Below are 25,625 nucleotides of genomic sequence, written 5' to 3' on the forward strand. Positions count from 1 at the left end.
GTAATGTAAACATCTCCAAACGTATAGAATAGATTTACAACAAAAGCATGTATTTCTACTTTCTTGTCATTTTAGTCTAATTCTATTATGCAAATTATGTTACACTTATGAGCAAAACCTCCAGTGGAACCTAAATTAAGCAGCATGTCATATTTGAGTTACTCTTTAGCTTTTCACCACTAGATAAATCTTCATGAAACTTAGATACTAAAACTTACCTGATTCATGACTGATTCATCAAACAGTGCCAGAGATATTAGCAAAACCAAAAAGAGCTTTCTTATGATAAATTAAACTTGAACATAACTGCTGAGTTTATATAGCAGACTGACTCTGCAATACATATATTACATCAAAGAGGTGCAGTCATACCACTGTAAGTATGCCTAAAACCTCAGTGCGCAGGAAAACCAATATTTGTTTCCTTAAAAAAAAAACTGCTGAGGGAGAAATATGTGGCCTTGTCCCCTTATATAAAAAATCAAGTACACATTTGTACACCACTCAACTCTCGAAATGTTGTCTTGGCTATTATTTTAGTAGGCTTCCTAGCCAAACCAGTAAGTCTTAGGCTCTCACTTTGAGTTATTGAGAAAAGCTTAATATGAAAGAGAAGGACATTCCAGATTAATTTTCCTTTAACAGAAAACAAGTGGCCATCACTTAATTTATTTAAGTTAAAGTTGAACAATAGCATTTTAACTGAGTCTGTCTACGAAGGTCTCATGCTGGTTTGTAATATTCATATTTGTAAATGAAGTAGCTGGAAGCTAAGTTACCATATATGTACCAAGCATACAACTTTAAAAACAATCTGATCTCTGAAAGAGAGCCAGTGCAAAGCCCACTTAACTGAAGAGAAATGTTCACTTGGTATAAAGTCAGAGATGATGTAGGCAGCAGCATTTTGCTCCCTCTGTAACCTATTCAGAAAATAAATTTCAAGATACGTGGTTCAGGATATTTGTCTTTCTTCAGTACAGAGTGGCACCTTAAATAGGGAGGTGCTGGCTTTGCTGTTCAGTCTTTTCAAGTTTCTGTACGCCTCCTAGAGTGTGAGTTTATCCCAGTGACCTCATCAGCCCAATAACTCAATAGGAAACCAATCACAAAAGGGGGTAGGGAACACACTGTGTGGCGTACCAGGACACACTTGACCTAGATGCACTTAGGTAAATGCAATGCATAGTAACACTCACTGTGGTTGAAATTCTTTAGTATTCAACATTGTTTTTGCCACAGCTGTGTGTCTAGAGATCTTTTTCAGGATGACTGCCTACATGGCAAGTAGATGCCTTTTTTGCCTACGTTAATCACCCTGAGGAGAGAGGACTTGCACAATTGATAAATAATACTGATTTCTCAAAAACTACCAAATGTATTTAATCTAAATCAAGCTAAGACACTCCTCTGAGTAACTTTCTAGTTTCATGCCGCAGTGGGAATAATTCTGTTCAACGTTTTTCTTTTTGAGAGTAGAGAGCAAAGTGTGCCTACTGTTTTGTAAATGTCATTGGAATTCCTAGGTAGTGATATGGGACCATATAACTTATTATACTGTTTTTAAACTTTTTATATGACATGTTCATTTTGGGACTGTTAATTCAAAAGGGGTTTTCAAAAGGAGAATAGATATAAAAAGTGAGAAAAAGGTTAAGATCCCACTGAGTATTATGGAAGGAGGTGAAACATGTTGGTGAGGCCCTTCAGAAATCTCATTACTGTGGGTGACTTGAACAGTGACACTTAATCTGTCTTGATGTGGAAGACCAAGAAAGGCAGTCAAGTTGGATAAGTAGCCCTTCACTGCACAAACCGTTTGAACTAACAGCAGGGCAAAATGCCTGACAAGTGGGCCTCAAGAGAATCTGCTGAACTGTCTCCTCACCACTTGACAAACCTACTCCATCTTCCAGTTTTGGTGTAGTGATTGTGCAAGCTTAGGATAAAATCCACCACCTCATGAGACAGAGCAGAGGCATTCAGGTGAGCCCTCTCCATCTCCAGGCATGAAGATGGAGGATCTGGAGGTGTCTGGTGCAGCTCCTACCCTTCCGAGTGCAAGATGAGGTCTACTCTCTAAAGGGAAGAGCACAAGGAAAGGTGTATCAGGTCCGCATACCACAACCGTCTGTCTGTCTGCAGCTGGTCTAGGCAAATCTTCCTCAGTATCCGAGGAATCAAGTTTATGGAAGGAAATTTGTAGTGAAGAGGAAAGCTCCACCTCAACTGAAATGTGCCCCTCCAAGGCTCTCTGCAGTGGATACTGTAGGATACAGAACTGGGCATTGTTGCAAGTCGGTAAAGATCTATTTAAGGTGTCCCCAAAGGGTAAGTATGTACTGGATTACCTCCTGGTGAAGGACCCCACTTGTGATCAGCAAGGTTTCATCGACATAAGCTGTCGGACCTGAAATTCAGAGTGGCTGTTTGATAGGCACCCAGCCACATCTGATGAATCTGCAACCAGGACCAGAGATATAATTAAACTAGGTGCCCCACCGCTCTCGACCAGGTCACATCTGCCGCAGTGTCCATTGAGATCACCGTAAAATGTGACAGGATTCTGCCATGTTGGAACCACTGTCTGCAGAGGCACCACTGCAGGGCCCTCATGTGCCAGTGTGTTTGAGCGACGAGGAGGATACAGGAAGCTAGCAGATCAAGCAGGCATAAGACCATCTGAACTGGAAATGTGTGCTCAGTCCTGAAACATCCCTTACCCCCTGAGGAGGAGGAAAGACTCTACTCAATATAGTATCTAGTACTGCCCCTATGAGCAGAATGTGCTGAATGTGCAGGAGAGGCTGGGCCTGTTAAAAGAAAAGCCCAGACCAAACTGCAAAGACAATGTTTTCTGCAGGTGGTTTAACACCATCTCTGGAGACCTCGCCTTGATCAGCGAGTTGTCCAGATATGGAAATACTGGATTTCTTGATTATCTGAGAAGGGACACAATTACTGCCATCACCTTCATAAAGACTTGAGGAGCCAAAGTCAAGGCAAATGGAAGAAACGCAAATTGATAGTGCACGTATCCAACCATGAAGCCTAGGAACTTTCTGTGCAATCGTAGGATCAATATATGTAAATATGAGCTCTGCAAACAGAAAGTACCTGGAATGGCACCCCTTACCCCGTTCCTACTTTTACACCAATTCCACTGCCCCTTTCAGGAGTAAGATCTCCATCTCCTGCTGAAGGATCCATAGGTGATCTGCAGAATGAAATAATAGAGGGGATGACTATAGGATCATGTTGAAAGGTTAGAACATACAGCCTTTCTACGACCTTTAAGATCCAAAGAATTTAAGTTATGGCCTTTCAAGCTTGTGCAAAGGAGGAAAATCATCAACAAGCACGTGTCAGGGAGACCAGATCCTCGGGGTCTGCGCACGTTCCCAACATGTCCACCACTAGACAGCTCCAAGACTCTGATAGATGAAATCACAGAGCCTGAGAGAGTCCAAGCAGGGGAAAAGGGGATTAGGATGGGAACAGCTGGGAAGGAGACCTGTAGGAAGCGAAAGGTTAAACCACACAATATCAAGATTATATCACATTGATTTTTACTAGACTATGATTCTAAGCATTGTCATACTGTAACCATGGATAACTTAAGAAAGGACTAATAACAAGGCCTCAAGACGTCTGGGTATCTGGGAAGGAATCAAGAATGATTAATACAACTTCTCAATGAAACTTTTCATGAAATGTTACACATTGTCTAGGATTATAAGAACCTTCTAGAATTATGTTTTCAGAACAAACATGGTCTTTTTACATGAGGACAAAAATGTATCTGAACATTTCCTGGAACACAATAGGAATTGTATTAAGGACTTAATAGGCACATATAATGTAACATCTTGAATTTTAACACCTAGTTTTAAATGCGTGAAATGAATCGCGCACACTGCCGATTCCAACAAGGATATGTAAATGCCATGACATGATCGCGCACTCTGTAAGCGATCTAAAAACATTAGTTTTAAATGCGGGAATGAATTGCGCGTCTTGCCGATTCGAATACCATCATGTAAATGGCAAGAAATGGTCACGCACAATGATTATCAAGGTTTAAATGCAAGGAATGAATTGCGCGTCTTGCCGATTCGAATGCCACCATGTAAATGCCAAGAAATGGTCGCGCACACTGTTGCTGACCAGAATCTCAAAAGTCAAATGCCAAGAATGAATTGCGCGTCTTGCTGATTCGAATATCAACATGTAAATGTCAGAAACCACGAGCACATTCACACGCACAAGGAAAAATCTTCCAACATGAAAACTAGGCCCAAAATCTTGAATGCCTTCGAAAACGAGATCGGGGGCCCAGCCCGACCTCCGTCTTACCGCCCTGATCAAGGATCACCAGTACAATGAAGGGCAAAGGCCTGGAAAATCAAGGTAGGCATCCGGAACAGGAGCTCAGGAAATTGCTGCTGCTCTGCATCGAGACCTCTGAATAGTGAACATGTGGAGCTGGGCTGGCTCCCTTACATAGAGTCTAGCCCAGCCCACAAACCACACCCAGTCATGCTGCAGAGAAAGCTTCTAGAAGGCCCTGGAAAGGGACCACACCCTGACACACACTAAAAGCCTGCAGCAATACATTGCAAATTAACAGTATTTACAACCACCTTGAATATAAGTTGTCAGGATTAAACTCTGCAATGTAAAAGGTTAAACAACAGCATATCAACATAATGCATGAATTACGTTATCTCTAGTGCTGGGTTTTTGCATTCCAGTCGCCTGTAGAGCGCGCACTGCCCTGATGTTCACAACATGCCACATGTTCTGACAAGAAGGAACTAGGACTGTTTCCCTTCTGCGACTGCGGAGGAGGTGAAGGATTGAGGAGGAGGACCCTAGGCTTGGCCTCTAGCTTTGCCATTATCTTGATATTGCCTGAACAACTTTGCTTTTGAGGCAGTTGGCTCTGTATTCTGCTTCAAAAAGACAAGGCTGTACTGAAATCCCAAAATTTTCTGAACTGTTAGTTGCACTGCTGGCTTTGGAGACCCAGTGACTTAGTGGTGGCCATATTTTCTTTAGACATCTCCAAAGCTGAATCTGCTTTGATCACCAAATATGTAGGAGCCATCAAATGGAAGGTCCATTAAGGTAGTCTAGACATCAGTGGAAAATCCAGAGGTTCTCCACCAGGCATAATGTTGAAGAGCCTCAGGTGTCCCCATAGCCCACACTACAGAGTCAACTCTCACCAGTACTGTAAAATGCGTCTGAAGATGTTCTGGCAAGATTGGATGACCAATGGCACCATATCCCAAATGGCATGGGAGTGTCAACCCTTCAGACACATAGCATTGAGTGACATAAGTTCCATGCTTCCTGCTGAGAAAATCCTTTTGGCAAATTGTGTGATCCTTTTAGTCTTCCTTTCTGATGGAGGGTGAAAGGAAGCAAGGGTTTAAAAGTTTGTGAAGTTGGGCATAAGACCTCTGTTAAGATGTTAGACTTAGCCTCTATGGAAGTTAGGGGTAGCTGCAGGACTTCGACTGCCTTGTGGCTCATGTGATGATAAGAAGTGACCTCTGAAGGTGGAAGACCAGTGGGAGAATATGTTTCCCAGTCAGACGAGGTGTCAAGTGCTCTAGAGTCTCAGAGAGTGGTGAAGTCAAGTTCCATGGCGATGGAGTGGTCGTCTTTGTCGTCAGTATCTGATACTCTAGTGGATGAGAGTCTCTCCCTAAAACACCCTTCCTTCCTTATTCAGGCATTGAGATTCTCGCCTGGACCTATGCACAGGGGTGGGAAGCTCCATTAAAAGTAATGTGTCTGCGCTAAAGTCGACACCTTTGGAGTCTGGAGTTGCAGTGGTGGCACTGGGAGTGGTCACTGTGAAGGTAGGTCCGGCGCAGACCGTAAAGACTCGGGCCGCATTACAAGTTTGGCAGAGGGGATTACTCTGTCATAAACGGGACGGATATCCCGTCTGCCGTAGTACAAGTCCCATGGGATATAATGGAACTTGTAATACAGCAGACTGGATATCCACCACGTTTGTGACAGAGTAATCCCCTCCGCCAAACTGTGATGAGGCCCTCAGTCTGAATAGTAAGAGGGGGCAGCATCAGCTGGGGAATCACAGCCAAAGTCGGAACCAACACTATAGTCTGAGTCAGACAAATGGCAGGAAAAGCAAGAACAGGGGTGACGGAGGAGGCTGGAGTAAAAAGCCGTTGGTGTCATACTGGAAGATAAGCCCCTGGCACCCATGCAGTGTGAAGATTTTCCAGAAGGGCCCATGGCCCTGGAAAGAAACATTAAACATCATGTTAAATAGGCAGAGTCTGTACTGAGAGTAGGAAACTCCAAGTAGGGCTAACACTGTTGAGGCCTGGGTGAGCGAGCTGCAGGAGTCGAAGATCGAGAACTAGCCTCAGCTCTGAAGAAGCCACTGTTGCTGCTGCTGATGAGGAAGAGAGACACATTCTGGCTCTGAGAAAAAATCCTGAGGCACAGGAGAGTGTCTCCATGATTTGCTTTTCCAACAATCAGTGTCACTTAGATTCATGACGTTGATTTTTCTTTGGCTTTCGCCGGGAAGACTTCTTCTGCACCAACTTCATCGTAGGGTGTGATTTTATTCTGGCACTTTGATCACCTGGGGCCTGCGCAGTGAAGAGTTGGGGCTTCCTTTCTTTGATGGCTTTGGTGTGTATGCTCCTGCAAGACACTCACAACTTTGCATCATGGTCAGACCCCAGGCACCAAAGACTGATATCTTGAGGGTCAGTAATGGACACTTTCTCATCAGAGTCCCTTCAGACCTGACTGTTTGGAGGGGATGACATCCATGTACTGCATCAATGAGGGTGGTGGGGAAGGGGCTTAGGTAATGTGTCAGAATGTTACTGAATTTACTTAGCTTGTTCATCTAGATTGTTGTAAATTTTCTATGGTTGCTCCCCAGTAAGAGGTACATTTGGGTGTTATTAGCATACATTAGTAAGTGTACTTAATACAGGGAGTGCAGAATTATTAGGCAAATGAGTATTTTGACCACATCATCCTCTTTATGCATGTTGTCTGACTCCAAGCTGTATAGGCTCGAAAGCCTACTACCAATTAAGCATATTAGGTGATGTGCATCTCTGTAATGAGAAGGGGTGTGGTCTAATGACATCAACACCCTATATCAGGTGTGCATAATTATTAGGCAACTTCCTTTCCTTTGGCAAAATGGGTCAAAAGAAGGACTTGACAGGCTCAGAAAAGTCAAAAATAGTGAGATATCTTGCAGAGGGATGCAGCACTCTTAAAATTGCAAAGCTTCTGAAGCGTGATCATCGTACAATCAAGCGTTTCATTCAAAATAGTCAACAGGGTCGCAAGAAGCGTGTGGAAAAACCAAGGCGCAAAATAACTGCCCATGAACTGAGAAAAGTCAAGCGTGCAGCTGCCACGATGCCACTTGCCACCAGTTTGGCCATATTTCAGAGCTGCAACATCACTGGAGTGCCCAAAAGCACAAGGTGTGCAATACTCAGAGACATGGCCAAGGTAAGAAAGGCTGAAAGACGACCACCACTGAACAAGACACACAAGCTGAAACGTCAAGACTGGGCCAAGAAATATCTCAAGACTGATTTTTCTAAGGTTTTATGGACTGATGAAATGAGAGTGAGTCTTGATGGGCCAGATGGATGGGCCCGTGGCTGGATTGGTAAAGGGCAGAGAGCTCCAGTCCAACTCAGACGCCAGCAAGGTGGAGGTGGAGTACTGGTTTGGGCTGGTATCATCAAAGATGAGCTTGTGGGGCCTTTTCGGGTTGAGGATGGAGTCAAGCTCAACTCCCAGTCCTACTGCCAGTTCCTGGAAGACACCTTCTTCAAGCAGTGGTACAGGAAGAAGTCTGCATCCTTCAAGAAAAACATGATTTTCATGCAGGACAATGCTCCATCACACGCGTCCAAGTACTCCACAGCGTGGCTGGCAAGAAAGGGTATAAAAGAAGGAAATCTAATGACATGGCCTCCTTGTTCACCTGATCTGAACCCCATTGAGAACCTGTGGTCCATCATCAAATGTGAGATTTACAAGGAGGGAAAACAGTACACCTCTCTGAACAGTGTCTGGGAGGCTGTGGTTGCTGCTGCACGCAATGTTGATGGTGAACAGATCAAAACACTGACCGAATCCATGGATGGCAGGCTTTTGAGTGTCCTTGCAAAGAAAGGTGGCTATATTGGTCACTGATTTGTTTTTGTTTTGTTTTTGAATGTCAGAAATGTATATTTGTGAATGTTGAGATGTTATATTGGTTTCACTGGTAATAATAAATAATTGAAATGGGTATATATTTGTTTTTTGTTAAGTTGCCTAATAATTATGCACAGTAATAGTCACCTGCACACACAGATATCCCCCTAACATAGTTAAAACTAAAAACAAACTAAAAACTACTTCCAAAAATATTCAGCTTTGATATTAATGAGTTTTTTGGGTTCATTGAGAACATGGTTGTTGTTCAATAATAAAATTAATCCTCAAAAATACAACTTGCCTAATAATTCTGCACTCCCTGTATAAGAAACGCAGGAATGAGGAGAGATTCGTTATGGCACTGTGCATGATCTTGTCCAGTTAATAATCCCACTAAACCAATATTCGTCTTTTGGGTTTGTTAGTGATGAAAGACTAAAATCGGGCATAGGTCTGTTCAGGACATGCTGGACCATTTGTTTAGCCTATTTAGCATGACGCACATAAATATAACTAGTTGAAAGATAGTGGAACGTCAATGAATGTTGCGGATTTGCTTCATGGGTGATGAGGAACTTCTGTCTGACAACTGGAAGCGCAGATTATTTCCTCTTGTGAGTCTTATACCTCATCGTTGGTAGTATGTAAGGGAGTAATGCTGCTACTTGCTCCGGTTAGTTTTTTTAAAACAGGTATTTTGTATGGGATTGAAAGACAGAAACTTTTTTCTTCTGGTGGAATAATAACTTCTCTGGATTTAGTGAGCCTTTAGGAGAAATGCCAATATTGTTTGCGAACGTGCTGCCAAGAATTGCTGTAGGTGTGATGCTGAACTTGGATAAGTTAGATCAGTGGTTCCCAACCTGTGGTCCAGGGACCCCTGGGGTCCACAACTGCTTAGAAAATTAAATAATATTAACAGATTAATAAGGTTTATATAAATAGAGAGACTAAATGTACAAATGAAGGTTTTAAAGCATACTGTAAATGTCAAGGAATTTGAAATTGGAGGATAAAAAAATGTAATTAGTATCCTCAGATTGATTTGTGGGGGCGGTGCATCAAACAGAATATAGTATGGGGGATTTGTGGCTTCAATTCAGTTTAGAAAAGCTCCAACCTTCCTACTAAAATTACATTTTATAATTTTGTATATAGATTTGTTTGCAAATTAAATAAAATATGTTATCATTTGTGCATGTGTTTGCTGAATACTTGTTTCTGTATTTTTCGCATATTGTTCAAATCATCAACAATGTTTAGGCATGGAACCCCGGCTTCCAGTAATGACTCCGTTAGGGATCCCCAGATTCCAATAATGATTCTTTGAGGATCCCCAGGTTCCAGTAATGATAAAGTTGGGGTCCACAGACGTCAAAAGATTAGGAACCAATGAGTTAGATACTTAATTTAAAGAGCCAGACCTATCACCTTGTCCTCTCTCATTTATTTGGAGGGATTTAAGTATATGTAATAACAAGCAGGGTGTAACAATAACTTTTTATTATGTAGTGCTTCAGACCAACCCCTGCTGGACAGTGAGGTTTAACCGAAGTATGCTAAGCAGAGTAAATTACTTTCTCTGTCTGTAGTGTGCAGATAATAGCCAGAACTATATTTTTTGTGATGTAAACGTATTCTCTATACTAGCAGGCATGATGTTAGTACTGGCATCAGTCATATGACTATACATGCTTTTGCTAGCTCATATCAAGGACCTCACCTATTTATTCTTCTTCGGCCTTCAACATCAAGTTAAATGTATTCTCATTTAAAATCAGTACTTGCCTGGCAATGCTCCAGAGGACCATGTTTATTCTATACTGGAATCTATAACTTCTATGTCCAAGGCAATAGCAGTGGTTATTACCTTGTTGAACAAATGCTCATTAAACCCAGTGGAACCAGTTAATTTCAGGCCTAATTTCCTACTACCTTCTACTTTCTAGATTCTTGAAAAGGTAGTCAATTAACTGCAGAAAGTTGTGGAAACAGTCTTATCGACTATTACATCCAATGCAAGCCAGGATTAGACCAGGCATGAGCACAGGACAGGTCACCCCTGTCACTTATATTTTTATGATGGTTCGCAAAGTCGGCACAGGAGTTCTAACTCTTCTGTCCCTCTCTGCCTCCTTCTCATTTATTCATTCGTAAAAGAATAAGTGCCGGGGACCAAAGGTTGGTTCAGAAGCGCATTGCTGGTACTATCAAAGGTCGGGGTGCCAAATATCAATTTTACTTAGTCTTGGTTCCATCTTGTGCATCTTTAATCTGTCACCAGTCTCTCCCTGTCACTTTATCTTCTTCTAGGAGATTCTTTCTATTCTTGCTTTCTCCCTTTGTCATGGTTTGTTTTCTTTCCCCCTTTTGTATTATCTCGCTCTTTCTCTACATAAAAATTTGTTGAAGAAAAAATACGTGCCGTCCTCAAAAATATGTTGTTGGGCCCATCTGCAACCACCGGCTGAAATCAAGCCCTGTCAGTACTATCAACCACACAATTCTGCAGTTCTTGTCCTCTCATACTATTACCAGGCATCCCTTAGCATGGATGATGTCCTTCCTTTCTTTAAGATTATAAGCTATTCAACTGGTCTCCTTCCATTCCTCATTTAAACTTTTACTGTGGGAAGTCCCTCGGAATCTGTTATCTTCCCTCTGCGGTTTACTTTGTACCCACACCCATTGCCAGAGTTAATTCAGCAGTCTAATTTAACCATGTTCTTTTATGAAGATGACACCCAATGTTTATTTAATGTACAGGATATTCATAAAGATATTTTACCAGACCACTGTCTGGCTATGGGTACTCTTCAGTTGTGGATGACCTGCTTTATTTATTTATTTGAATGATTAATTAAAATCTTAGCAAAAATAGCCAATAATTTAATACGATTAAAAAAGAGAGAAGTTGTGGATGACCTGCATCTACCTAAGGTCGAGTCTGTCAAAAATGTAGATACTGCTTATCCAGAATGAAGTCAATAATTGGGACAGTGCCCTCTAGCCTTCCTCTTTACCAGCCTGTCCTGCACTTGTCCAAGTGGTTAGAAATTTACACATTCTATTAGACTCCAGGTTATCTCTTCACACCAAATTCTCAGTAATGTGCCTGATAAGAGTTCAGTGGATAGGTTATTTCATCACCAACATGACAGATATCACATCTGCTGTAGTACAAGTGCATTATATCATATGGCATTTGTGATATTCTGGGCAGGATATCCATCAGTTGTAAACAGAGTAAACCATCCGCTGGACTCTAAATCAGACCCCCAAATCAAGGTTTTTCATGTGCAAGCATTATAAAGATTTTTTCCATTAATTTCTCCTGTCCTGTTTAAGTCTTGAAGACAAAATTGCTGCCTACACTCCAGCAACAAAGCCCAACCCCAATACATCATGGTAAATGCAGTTGAATTCGTAGTCCATTCAGAAAGTAATAAAGTCTTTCACCTCCATAGGTGCAGCAAGTGCTGTATATCCCTGTACACGTGCTTCTGGGTTTAGCCCGTTATCAGCAGGGAGCAGCATGGTATAGGGGCTTGCTTAAAATGCCGCCAAATGTGTTCTCGGGTTTATGTATCACTCATGGCGCATGGTGCCTCCCAATGCTCGTCAACCATGGCTCAAAGGAGCCGTCTTAAAGACAAAATTACAAAGAAAGGGAGCACACTGCCTACACTCCAGCAACAAAGTCCAACCCCAATGCATCATGGTAAATGCAGTTGAATTTGTAGTCCATTCAGACAGTAAGTCTTTCACCTTCGTAGGCGCAGCAAGTGCTGTATATCCCTGTACACGTGCTTCTGGGTTTAGCCCATCATCAGCAGGGAGCAGCATGGTATAGGGGCATGCTTGAAATGCTGCCAAATGTCTTCTAGGGTTTATGTACCACTCATGGCGCACAGGTGCCTCCCAAGGCTCATCAGCCGTGGCTCAGGGGAGCCGTCTTAAAGAAAAAAATTACAAAGAAAGAGAGCACAATGCCTACACTCCAGCAACAAAGTCCAACCCCAATGCATCATGGCAAATGCAGTTGAGTTCGTAGTCTGTTCAGAAAGTAATAAAGTCTTTCACCTTCATAGGCGCAGCAAGTGCTGTATATCCCTGTACACGTGTTTCTGGGTTTAGCCCATCATCAGCAGGGAGCAGCATGGTATATGGGCTTGCTTGAAATTCTGCCAAATGTCTTTGCGGGTTTATGTACCACTCGTGGCTCACAGGTGCCTCCCAAGGCTCGCCAGCCATGGCTCAGAGGAGCCGTCTTAAAGACAAAATTACAAAGAAAGGGAGCACACTGCCTGCACTCCAGCAACAAAGTCCAACCCCAGTGCATCATGGTAAATGCAGTTGAATTCGTAGTCTATTCAGAAAGTAATAGTCTTTCACATTAGGCGCAGCAAGTGTTGTATATCCCTGTACACATGTTTCTGGGTTTAGCCAGAAACACATGTCTAGAGATGTACGGCAATGTCTGCACCAACTTTGGTGAAAAACTACAGATAATTTTCAAGAAGGCGCTAACTGTGAACTGCATTTACCAGGATGCAAAGGGGCAAACTGTGCTGGGATGTGAGACAGTGTGCTCCCAACCCCCCTTCCTGTTTAAAAGGCTCCCTTGAGCCAGTGAGCTGACAAGCTTTGGAGATGCACGTGTGTGTCTGTGAGTGGTACTTGACCTGAGAGGATTTTAACAGCATTTCCAGCAACCCCAAATGAACTTTCTTTGTTCTCTACTCTCTCCTGATGAAGGGCTAAACCCAGAAACACATGTCTAGAGATATACAGCAATGTCTGCACCAGCTTTGGTGAAAACTGTGAACTGCATTTACCAGGCTGCAAAGGGGGAACTGTACTAGGATGTGAGGCATGTGTCTTCCAAAGGATTCAGAAGTCATTGGCTAAGATCCCATTTAATCTTGGAAAGTTTGACCATGTTTCAGAATACTCCAGTCAACTTCACTGCCTTCCAGTTACCAGAGGAGTACAGTTTAAATAAGCCAGCATTCTAAACAAGGTATTTCATGGTAGGAGCCCCAAATACATGGCCAACAAATTCACTAAGTGCATCCGTTCTTGAAGACTCCGATCTAGTAATAAACATGATTTTCAGTACCTACCTTTAGTCTTTGAACCTGGAAGGCACAACCTTCCCATTTACAAGGTGCACTGCTCTGGAATTCTCTCTCCTTACATCCAAACTGAATTTTCAGACGTTCAGGAAGTTCCTGAAAACATGGCTTTTTATCCAAACATAAACTTTTTTTCTCCCATGTTTGAGGCATACAAACTTATTTTATTATTATGCAGGGAGACTGTATTTGAGGAGCAGTAGCACGTTTTTACCAAAAAACAACCAATAAATAAGATAAGAGTCTATATCACTTTACCATACATAGCTATTCCTCATATCAAGAGTAGGCTGGCTGTTCTCTGCTGGAAAATGAAGCGCTTTCCTGCTGTTTAACGTTTGTCTGTCTACTACATATATCAGTACAAGTTAACTTAAACTGAACTTCGCTCAGCAAATGAATTCAGCGAATAGAATTTCATTCTTTCACCATCTAACACCTTCATCTCATCCTTGGAACTAGATGCTAATCTCTATTTATGGCCAGCACCTCATCCAAACAGTCAGACTACCTATAGAATTTGGTCTTGATCCTAATGTGTGAACGAGAGTGCATCTGTATTCACTTACCAGTGGCTCTACCAACTTGAGTTGAAATTCACCAAACATCTGCCTCTCTGAAATAGTCAATTAAACGCTGATGTAACAATAGATTGAATGAATAGCATGCTTTCCACTCCCTAACAAATGCTTAAACCATTCTATCAAAGAGCCATCTCAATACTACCCTGTCTGCGTCCTTGAACTTCTTTTACTCAAATTATAGAACCACGTTGACTGCAATATTGGTCGACCATCATACAATACTTTTACTTTTGACCACTGGACCCATGCTGTGGGAGTCAACTGTAAGCTTTCAAATACCATGACAAATGTTATGTATTCATGCTTAAATTTATTTTAGTGTGACTGATCGGTTGGTGCAGGACTACAACAACACTCAAATGATCAACATTCTCATGCTGCAATCTATATGGATCTATCCCACAATACCCAACCTATCACCTTTAGTATGGTCCCTCCCTGCCTTTTCTCATGGACAGTGATGGTCTGGCTCTCAGAAAATATATCAACACCGGGTCTTCTAAGGGCTAGCTTTCAAACAAAATGAAATAAAAGAGTTCAGAACTGAGGGTCGATCCAAATAAAAAGTAAAGCACGATAGCACCCTTTTAGGAGCTGGTGTAATGATTACCAATAGAAACAGAAACAACGAATCCATCACATACTGTAGGTGAAAAGTTTACCCATCATTGGTGTTTTGTGCACTTTTGCGACCAAGCTAACTTTGAGAAATCTGAAATTTGTGTTCTTAAAGACTGAGTTCTATACCCTGATTACAGAGCTACAATCTGCACAAAAATAATTTATAAATTACCTATATTGTGCACAGTACACATTAGTTTGACTGTTGGTGCGTGAATAATAAGTGTTGGATTAAGTGGAACACTCTTGTAGTTAAAGGCTCTCTGCTGGCATCTTCATGTCACTGTTTTGAATTGTCATAATCAACCTGTGAATATTATTACTTCAGATAATAGCAACACCGACTATATACACTGCATGGAAAGGGCAAAAACTGCACGAAGCGCTATAGAAATAGTTCATATTGTTATCACTAATCTCAAACGGTACTCGGTCTAGCAACTTCAGATTGTTGAAACGGTTTGTCTGCTTGCTCAAAGACCTGTAGGTTTGTGGGTTGTACTGAGCCCAAAGATCAATATGACTAGCTACCCTGTTATTCCTTTTATTTCACACCAAGTGTTGATGTAAAGCAGCAGTAGATTTGATCTATAAAGAAGACAATTACATGACAATTTGCAACAAACTAGAATATATCTTTAGCCTGTGCCTCTTGAAACATGCCTTAACTAGTTTGTTCTGTTTTTGTTGCAGATTCACCAGTGCACATGAATCACATAATGCAGATCAACCAACCCATGAAGCATTACTTTGGGAATGCGTTCTCAAAAACTACCATCTTGAACAGTGAGCTGCTTAACAGCAAAGGATCACATAAATATAGTTTGCAGGAAGAAGATGAAATTCTGATTGCATCAAACAAAGGTGATTTTTGCTTAGATCCATCAACTGGGTTCTTATCTCAATGTTGTTTTTTGTTGTCTGTTTTTAAGGTCACATTTTCTTTTAAACAATGTAGTGTATCTATCACTAGTGCCAGAAAATGTTGATTTTCTTAGCTGCTGTTAAAGAAAGTCATGCCTGTATTAATGATAAGGAAAAGAGTAGTATGCTTTATTTTCACTTAATTTTTGCATCCAATAGCAGCAAACAATGTGACATATCTCACAAAACTAGTAAAACTTAAAAGTTGCGAACATAGAACACAATGTCCCAGCGCGCAAATGGACTCTCAAGCAATCATATGTCCAATCCTGCTCTGTCCATTTCGCCTCTTGCTTTTTAAAAACAATAACAGACCCTAACTCGATACATCTAATGGTTATTGTGGACAAATTATCCTCTTTTCTGGGAGAAAAACACAATGGCGCAAACAGCCGATCACTTACAAATATGTCATTTGGTGTTATATATCACATTGGCACAAATTATAGAAATGATGGAAGCACCATGCCCCAGTTTATGTAATCAGGCTCCTAATTAGCAGACTGATTGAAACGGGCAGTCTTGTAACCACTTCACACAGGCTCTAATGACCTTTTAAAGCTGCTAAGTTAAAGGACCTGGCGGATTTCAGTGAGCATGTGGTCAATGAATGCCAAAGCTCTAGTTCATCCAAAGAATGCTTTCCACCACTTATCCCTTAAGTGGAAAGTACTAAACTTATGTTAACTACCACCAAAACCGGTGCTCGTGCTTTGGCAACATTTTACCTGGGCTCCAGCAAGAGCAATTTCATGATGCTCGATTAGAAAACTCAAAAGGTCCGGTAACATGATACTGAACTCCTGTATGGCTTAAGATTCGCAGACTGATGACCAAAAAGCGAACACAATTGAAAACTGCTTACTTTCTCACAATTTCCTCCATGGGTGTGCCCCCAAGGCTCTCCCTGATCACACTATACATCCACCTGCTTAGTCTCACAACAATTGGGTGCATATCTCTCCTCTACAGGAATTTACCTTGTGTTGCACCATTCCTCTCCCGTTGAGACTTAAAGAGTAATTTCTGAAGCTGACAGGGCCCCCAAGACTCTTCAGTATATTTACTTAAACTAACTTTAATTCCCTTTATGTTATCTTCCTCATGTTTTACTTTGTCACACGCTTGCTTTGCCCACCTATACAGAACATTAAAACCAACTTTCTTTGTCCTCTTTACTTCTTCCATGCGGTTTAGTTAATATATTAATTTAATTTCCATGCATTAAATATCATTAGCATTAAACCTTGGTTGAATCATAAAATTCCAAGTTCAGAAATTCTCAAGCCATGAAAGACTTTTACTGGAACATCACCTGATCTCTAGAACTCCCCCTGCTCAGCTGAGAACATGCACTATCCTCATGTCATTCAAAATGCAACAAAAATAAAAAAAAATAACATACACTCCAGCTATATCTCCGTACCCTCTGCGCCTTTTCACCCACCTCCTGTTGCATGTTGCACACGTTCTTGGATAAGGATAGAAAATGTGTATCAAAGGTAGACATGTTGACAAATCTGAAAAAATACAGAAAATGGGGCTTCGGCTTACTTGAAAGGGAGTAGGCATTTTAATGTTTGTCAACATGATGGAGACAATGAGGAGAAAATATTTATTTCAAGTTCAATTCATTAGTAAAGTCAGATTTGTAATAAATATTTTATAACCGGTACTTTTAAAAAGCTGCCTGTTACCTGGTTAAAGTCTCTATATGCTTGTTTACATGAGCTTCCAAGTGTCACCCAGGAACTGAGTAGCCCCTTTGTGGTGTTAACTTGCACCCAGAGCTAAGACAAAAGCCTTGGGTGTGGGACGGTGTTCTGTTTCTCTGGCAGGTTTGCCATCTCGGCTGTGCCCAGAAACTTAATTTGAAAGAGGCCGATCCTGTCACAGGCTGATGTAGCGAACACCTGGGCCTGCCCCCTTTCTTTGTCCCCCTAGCCAGTAAGTCGCCAAGCCCAGTGGGAGAAAAGCTGCACCAGAACCAGTTTTGAGTGACCACAGAGGAGGGGTTATTCATTTCCCTGACCACTCCTCTAGGGTGGGCATAGGAGCTCTGCACAGGGGAAGAAAAATTCTGCCATATTGGTTTTGGGTAGAGAGAGTCTCTGTGGGATTATGTGCACTAGGGCACACAGAAGTGTTGCAAAAGGAGGAATGGTCACTTCTGGGAACATGAACTCCATTGTTTAGGAAGTGGCCAGGGGTTTGCCCCATCCACAGGCTGCTGCCAGGCACATAGGTGGCACCCCCCAATACCCTCTCCAGAAATAGGGGGACAATCCAGTGCTTACGCTGCACGAGTAGAAGGGACAAAAGAGCAGCAAGTGGGCATGGATTTCCTCACACTGGACAAAATTTACTTCACCCATATATAATACAAATCTAGCTGAAAATAGGATACACATTTGACTTCTGTCTTTGAACAGACAGCATATGTGTTAAGATAAAACAAGATTTATAGGCATCTTTGTTGCTCATTAATCTTCTGAATGAACAGAATACCTGTAACATTCCAGCTCAAGTTCACTTGCCACGGACTAGTAGGTCCTCATAAAATAGCTTGATCTGATAAAATCTTACTCGCCATAGAAAGTGGGCTAGTAGATTTTTCGAGAGTTGGCCTCTAAATGCTGGCTGTCTACAGGACTGTTATACATGTTACCTTTGAGACACGGCCTTTGAGAATTTTCTGACTTTCGGTGATGAATTCATTAATGCTCTTGCCCAAACAACTTCAGATGGACAAGACACTGCTAAATATGTTTTCAAGGCCTGTCTAGACAAGACGGACTGTGTGGGTTGCACCAGGGCCGGCTTTAGTGGGGTGCGATTGGTGCGGCCGCACTGTGTGCTGACCAGGAAAGGGGGGGGGGGGGGGCGCTGACCTCAGGGGAGAGGGCTTTGTGTTTAGCAATAACTTACAATTTAAAGCACCTGAAGCAAAGTGCCATGTGCACCAGCTGTCAGGCAACAATAAAAATGTCAAGATAACTCTTGTGATGAATGTTCCTGACTGAGATCTGAGTTTTGTCCAGTGGCAGTTTTGACTCGCCATAAAGTAGCGCAGAGAGTTAATATGCCTGCAGCAAAGAACAGATCTCTAATTTATGTGGCTAGCTGAGTGGATTAGTAAAGCTAGATTTTGTTGGAGCTTTAAAACAAATTAAATGCATGCAAGACAATGGCTATGGAAGGCTGAGGGCACTTTTACTGGTTGGTAGTGCGAGATTACGAGCAGAAGTCATAGGGGAGTGCCAAAAAAGACTGTTGCACAGGGCGCCACCACTACTAAGGCCAGCCCTGGGTTGCACCATCGGCACCAGTGCTTTGATGAGACGGCATACCTAAATGTGGGACCTAGATTTCTTCAGTGATGGACAGGCATCACTAATGGACGTACCATTGGATGGCTCCATACCTTTTGGGGGAAAAGCACACTGTACACTGGAACATTTTAAAGACAGCCGCACTACAGCTCTCTCTCCAGCCCATCAGTTCAACGAACAACACTGAGGACATGAAGAGGGTGCTTCTGTGACCTAGTGTATTAACAGTGGTAAACCTCATATCCAGGACAGCAGCCAGTCCAGACTTTTTACGGTTCCAGACGTCATGGTGGTGGCTGATTTTGTAGACACTACTGTTGGAAATGACTCAATTTAGCGTGGTGTACCCACAGATTTTTTATTTTTTGTCTTGACTGTTTTTGCTGGCTTATATAACTCTTCACACTTTACCTGTGCTAACTAGTGATAGTGCCTCTATACACACTTTCAACATAATGAAATTTGTTTTTTTCTGATAGGCAAATTTAACTTGCCTATAGGTCTCCAGTATCAGGTAACTACACGATACCTCAAGCCTGTAAGTTAAATGCCACCAGTAGGCTGCAGCACGCTTAGTGCTACCCACTGCAGTGACAATGCAAACATGACTGGAGACCTGCCATCAGCAGGCTGGCTATGCTGTTTTAAACTGCTAAATCGACTTGTTAAAATGGACCCTTTTGATAGGTCGAAAACACTGCTTTTAAACATTTATAATCCACCCCTAAGTAGCCTTAATGGCCATCAAGGCAGGGTACATAGTATTTAAAAATAGGAATGTAAAGGTTTAATAAACATATCCTTACAGTAAAAGAACTTTAAAAATAATTTCCCCTACAGCAGGTTTAGCTGTCCCATAGGATAGCATTGGGGGTCAATATTAAATTTTATATTGCTATCTCTGCCTAGGAAATAGCTACAGAGTTCATTTTTGGATTTAAAAACATATGTATTGCACACCCAATTCTTCTTCTTCTTCAATACTTTATTCGGTGCAAGTAGACCATAAAAGACAATTCATTAGTAAAGTCTTGTTTGTAATAAATATTTTAGAAAAGGTGCTTTTAAAAAGTTTCCTGTTAACAGCCTGAAATCTCTATAAGCCTGTTTACATGAGTTTCCGCCTGTCACCCAGGAGCTGAATATCCCCTGTGATGAGGTATGTACTTGCTCCAAAAGCTGAGACAAAGCCTTGGGTGTAAGGAGAGGTTCAGTTTTTCTGGCTGGCCATCTGGGCTATGGCCAGAAACTTGATTAACTTCAGAGAGGCCTTTGACCGTTTCCTTGACCACACCTCTGGGATCTTGCACAGGGGAAGAAAGATTCTTCTTCCATATTGTTTTCGGGCAGAGAGGGGTATTGTTTACAATAAGGCACATAGGAAGTGTTGCTAAAGTGGGAATGGTGACTTCTGGCAACTTTAGCACCATTGGCTACAGAGTGGCCAAGAGTTTTCCCCACCCACAAGCTGGTGCCAGGCATAAATGTGGCACCCACAATACCGTCCCGCAGAATGCTTCTGGACCTGTGGAAGAATACAAGCGAACTGGACCAGCTGTCTGTGGTGAATAGCCCTGAAGACTGGATCTGCTCGACCTGTTGTACAGAGGATGAAGAACTAGACTCCAAAGGTCAGAAGGATGACCTCCTGTTTGAGCTACGGGGGCACAAGCTTCAAGTGACCTTTTTCTGAATTTCCAGCTGACTAGTTCCAACTAGACCTGTTCCTGGACCCTGCTGCTGGCTTCTGCCATAGGGATTCATAAAACTTTATTTCGGCATCCAGTGCCATAAAAGTCACAAAGCAACATAATAAATGATAAATTAAAATTCATAAAAAAGATTAAACTAGAAATAAATAAGAGAATACACAAGATAAAGTACAATAAAAGGGGATATGGCAAAACACAGTTCCGGGGTTTTGTATTAGTTCAGAAATGTGCATGAAAAGCTGCAGAAACATGGAGCTAGACAGACTTAGACGGTTTCCTTCTGGTGCACCACATTCCTCCCAGAACTTTGGCAACTGCAATTGCAGTGGGGAGACTGGATTCTGATTTTAGAATTCCTAAGGCTGCAGCGGGATCTCGAGTCCCAAGCCGTTTGCAGGTTGGCATGAGCGATTTCCTTCAAAAGGGAGCGTAGGATGGGCATGCGAAGAGGACGTGGGCAGTTGACTCCTGGTATAGGTTGCAGGAGAAGCATAACTGTTTGCTTGGGGCCTTATTCTGCCTTCTGCTGAAAAAGGTTTTGAGGGGGAGGGAACCAAATCTGAATTGCATGTAGGGCTTCCTATCGGTCAGGTCTAGAATGCTATCTAGGTAAGGTTCTAGCACCCAGGTAGACTTGAACTCCAGGTACTCACTAGTTAGTCGCCCTGAGGAAGACGAGAGAGATATAGGCTGAGTTGCCCTCTCCCAGTAACAGGACTTCACTCTTCCTTTGGTCGGGGGTAGCTGTGTCTGTGAAGAGTTCCATGAGTCTCCCATCCTGATGGCAGTTAATGCTGACTTAACTGAATGGATCCACCGGATCTTATTAGAGGTATCCAAAGAACAAACTTCCCTAAACGTGGTGGCTTAAGAGGAAAGTTCAGGAGTTGCCATGATTCTCCTCCAGAACAACAGCGGTCTGAGACCGACTATGGCTGCTAGTGGTTTATGAGCCAGATCCAAGTGCAAAGGAAGAAGTGGGGTGCTCGGGGGCAGGGAGGTGAGCTTTCTCAAGAACATGTTCTGAATACGGGTGAGTTCCATTGCATCCTCAAAGCCCCAGAGTTCAGCCCCGTAAAGTGCTACACTAACAGACTTCATATTACAGATCTGTAGAGCAGAGGCTACTGGTCGTGTAGTTGATGCATGGTGCTCCCTTAGAAGGACACCCACTAGCTGGCTGAATTTTAATGATGTGGAATTGATATGGACTTTCCAGGACATTGAGTCTGATAGTTTGATCCCCAGGTACTCAAAGGTGTTAACTAGTGCTAATTTAGCCCCACCTAGGGAAAAGTTCCCCCTGTTTGACCTTTGAGGGTTAATGACCATGAATTTGGTTTTAGAGCTGTTTATTTCTAATCCTCTCTTGGAGCAGAAGTCATCAAATCGATTCAACGAGGATTGAAGGCCCGTCAGGGTTTTAGATACTATCAGGGTGTCATCTGGGAACAAAAGTGTTGGGATCTTTTTATTGCCTAAGGCTGGTACATCAGAGGGCTGCAAGGTGAGATGTTGAATGACCTGGTTCAAATAGAGGGAGAAGAGAGTTTGAGCTAATACACAGCCCTGCTGAACTCTCCTGACTACTTTGATCGGATCAGTGAGATCGCCTGTTTCCCTCAGCGTATTCTTGCATAGTTGGCCTCCTGAAGTCAGATTATTGTAGTCAGGAGCTGTGGGGGCATACCCATCTCATTAAGGTCCTCTCAAAGTTTGCCTCTAGGGACCAGATCGAATGCAGATTTAAGGTCTGTAAAGGCTACGTAGAGAAACCCCTTCTTTATCACTACAACGTTCCAATACAAAAGCATGATCCTAAACACCTGGTCTATAGTGCTCGTTTTGACCTGAAGCCAACCTGGAATAGAGATAAGATGTCATTCTCAGAAATCCAGTCCTGGATTTTCAATAGTAGGGCATGGCAGAAAATGTTTTGCACTGTGTCGATAAGGCTTATGAGCCTGTAGTTGGCTGGTAGAGATCTATCACCTTTCTTGTAAATGGGTATTACCTCAGCGCCCCTCCAGGACTCGGGAATGGGGTCTCCCCTAATAATTGCATTGGATAAGAGGAGGATGTAATCGACCCATTTGTCAGTGTTAAGAAGAAAAAGGTCACCAGGGATACCATCGGGCCAGTGGCTTTCAGTCAAACTATGTTATTGCATTGCAGATGTCTCCCAAGTTGAACAAACCATCCCCGTAGGTGGTATGCGGCTGGGGTGGAAGCAAAAGGACAGAGATGGTTTCGGATAGGCTTTCGACATTATAGAGGGAGTTGAAATGATGGAACCAGCCTGAGAGCAAAATGTTGCTTGCCAACTGCAGGGACTCCCTTTTTGCTTCTTTCGTTTACCAAAAGCCAAAAGGATCTGGAATCCCTGCATTCACATGCGGCCCTCGAAAGTCCCCATCTTTCCTCCACCCAGTTCTTCCTAGTCTTATACTGCATCTGCTTGTACAGATTCCACAGAGTCCTGACTCTGGCAACGTCCTTTTGTTTGATTGCACTGTTTAGATTTGTTTCTACCGTCTGGCAATCTTGATTGTACCAGTTATCTCCCTCACGGGAGGAGCACTACCGGCGTTGTGGGCAGCTGGCAAAGATAATAGCTGTTCTAATCTTATGAAAAACTCGATGTGTGCATCGATTAGAGAGGAATGGTTTCCCACATCGTCTGCCATTGCAGATATCAAAGCAACGCAATGTGTCAGATCTAAGTCGATGGAAGAGAGAATATTGTTTTGCAGGATCACCTTGCTCCATCTAAGTCGCTGCCTGCTATTCTCGGCATGGACTGCCTTGGCTACTTAGGCTGTGGTTGTTACAATAGGCACCCAACCCCACGGTAGCTCTAAACTAAGACAGAGTGGATTGTGGTCACTGTCCATTTGGGTCCTGACTACCATGTCATCTACCAAGTGCCAGTATCTAAGGTCCATCATTATATAGTCGATGTGGCTCTTTCCCTGCGTGCAAGTGAACGTGTGGGCAGCGTGCTTGTCAGATTTGGTTCTTCCATTTACAGGCCTTGGCCGAGAGTCAAGGCATTTAGCTGCAGTGCGGGCGAGTGCCACTTCTTGATTGGGAGGGGTCACGGGGGGAGTAACAGCCTAGGTATGTACCATATGTTATCATCTTCCCTGAAATTGCCCGTGTGGTCCAGGCCGAGGGGTTTGAAGGTAGCATTAAAGTCCCCCGCAACAATGAGGGCATGTTTGGAGGGTCTTTCACCCAATTGGGTCTCCAGGGACTGCAAGGTGATGGAGTGGTTGGGCTCCCTAGTCCCCCTGGCATAGATGTTGAAAATGTCTGTGACAGTGGACCCTGATCCTTTGAGACTGATACCAAGGATGTAGGGGCTGTTGGTGGGTATCAGTTTCACTGCACACTGTAGTGCGATTTTCACCCATATTAGGAGGACCCCCGATGGATGGCCCGCCTTACTGGGAACGGCGCGTATGTGGTAGGTTGCATAGCCAGGTTTGTGAGCAGGTTCGATTAGCCAGGTCTCCTTAAAGATGCATATATTGTAGTTGTCCATAAAAGTGTTCCAGTGAGGCAACAGGAGTTTGGATTTGATACCTGGCACATTCCAGGAAACGATCTTTACTTTCCGACTGGTGGTCGTGGAGTTGGATGAAGGAGGCGGGTTTAACTAGAAATCGAAGGTGGCTGGTGCAACGACATTGGGGGAAGTGTTGGGGACCTTCCTGTTTCTCTGATCGAAGATGTCTGCTGGGTGGCTGATGGTGCAGAGACCATTGTTGAGGCTTGTGCTGCTATCAGGTCTATCGTGGGCAGCCAGCGGCTTAGGCTCTGTTGGTCAATCTATCTTGGAACAGAGTGTCATGGTCTAAAGCCACTTGGGAGGGTGGGTGACTCAAGTTTGAACAATATAGTAGACCCGTCTGGGGGGGGTTGGTTCTTTGGTCTAGGGCTACTAAGTCATAGGCTATCTGCCCGTTTTCTAAGAGAAGCTTGATGTAGTCAGACGATGAGCTCAGAGACCTGTGCCGTCTGGCCCTAAGAATATCTTTCCTAATTACTGAGCGGTATCCTCTACTATGTTGAATCCAGTGGGTGACTTTGTTGACCAAGTAGTCTTCCCCTTTGCTCCCCCTCTGGGGGTTAAATCTTGTCACATTGGTCATAAAGATTTTCTGAGGAGGGAGAATGAAGGTCTTGGGGACAAGCGTACTGCCAGGGTAACAGCCCTCCCCTGGTGTAAAGGCTGTGAGGTTGAAGCTTTTGTTCTGGGGGCTGATCGAAGGGGATTTAGTTTGCACACCTTGTGGTGAATTGGGACCCAATATACCGGCTCAGACTGAAGTCCTAGAGCTGGTTTCCTCAAGGTGAAAGCCTAAGTGGCCTCCATGATGTTTTACATAATGGGTCGTGATGGAAACAGATAATGCCGGAGCGGCAATATTGGACAAAATTGGGGGGGCAGCACTATCCCTGGCTATTCTCCCTCTCTCTTCCATGAGATGCCCCACTGTGACCTCAAGGTCGCTTATCATTCACTTAAGGGCTGCTATTTCTGACCTGAGTGTTTCTATCCAACCTACCAATTCGTCATATGGGGGAGGAGAGGGTGACTGGTTAATAGGGAGAACGTCTGGTTAATTGGGAGAACGTCTGCCCTGACCTTGGCAGGTGGAGCTGGGGGATCCTGAGTTGTGGATGGGTCAGAGGAACATAACGGAACAAAATGATTAGTACAGGGGATGAGCGGGGGAGGGGGCAGCATTGCTAATTCATGAAGGGAGCCAGAGCTAGGGCCTCAGTCTGCGGGTTATGGGGCACAATGCTGGACTTGGTCCTCGTCCGTGCTCCGAATTTGTTGAACATATTAGATATGCTTTTCTGCTTGCTGGTCAGTGGTTGGATTGCAGGGCACGGTTTTGGACTTAATGGTTGGTCTGCAGAGGATGGTAGGACTAATATTTCCCCACAGTCAACTATGAGGTCGTCGATGCGGTCAAGTACTTCGTTACAGCCAGACTTTCTGAAGTTTTTCTTGTGTTTTTCCCCCCAACCCCAGCCCCGCCCTCAGTTGCTTTTCTTTTACCC

General features: G+C 43.1%; 1 protein-coding gene across 1 annotated transcript in view; it reads left to right on the forward strand.

Moving 5' to 3' along the window:
• SCYL3 (SCY1 like pseudokinase 3) overlaps positions 1-25,625 on the forward strand; it is a 617,362-nt gene that overhangs the window by 475,681 nt on the left and 116,056 nt on the right. Inside the window, exon 10 of the mRNA XM_069231087.1 lies at positions 15,272-15,442. Within this exon, the coding sequence (XP_069087188.1) occupies positions 15,272-15,442 (171 nt within the window). The remainder of the gene's footprint in view (positions 1-15,271; positions 15,443-25,625) is intronic.

Source organism: Pleurodeles waltl, chromosome 4_2, assembly GCF_031143425.1.
Source record: "Pleurodeles waltl isolate 20211129_DDA chromosome 4_2, aPleWal1.hap1.20221129, whole genome shotgun sequence".
Lineage (NCBI taxonomy): Eukaryota > Metazoa > Chordata > Amphibia > Caudata > Salamandridae > Pleurodeles > Pleurodeles waltl.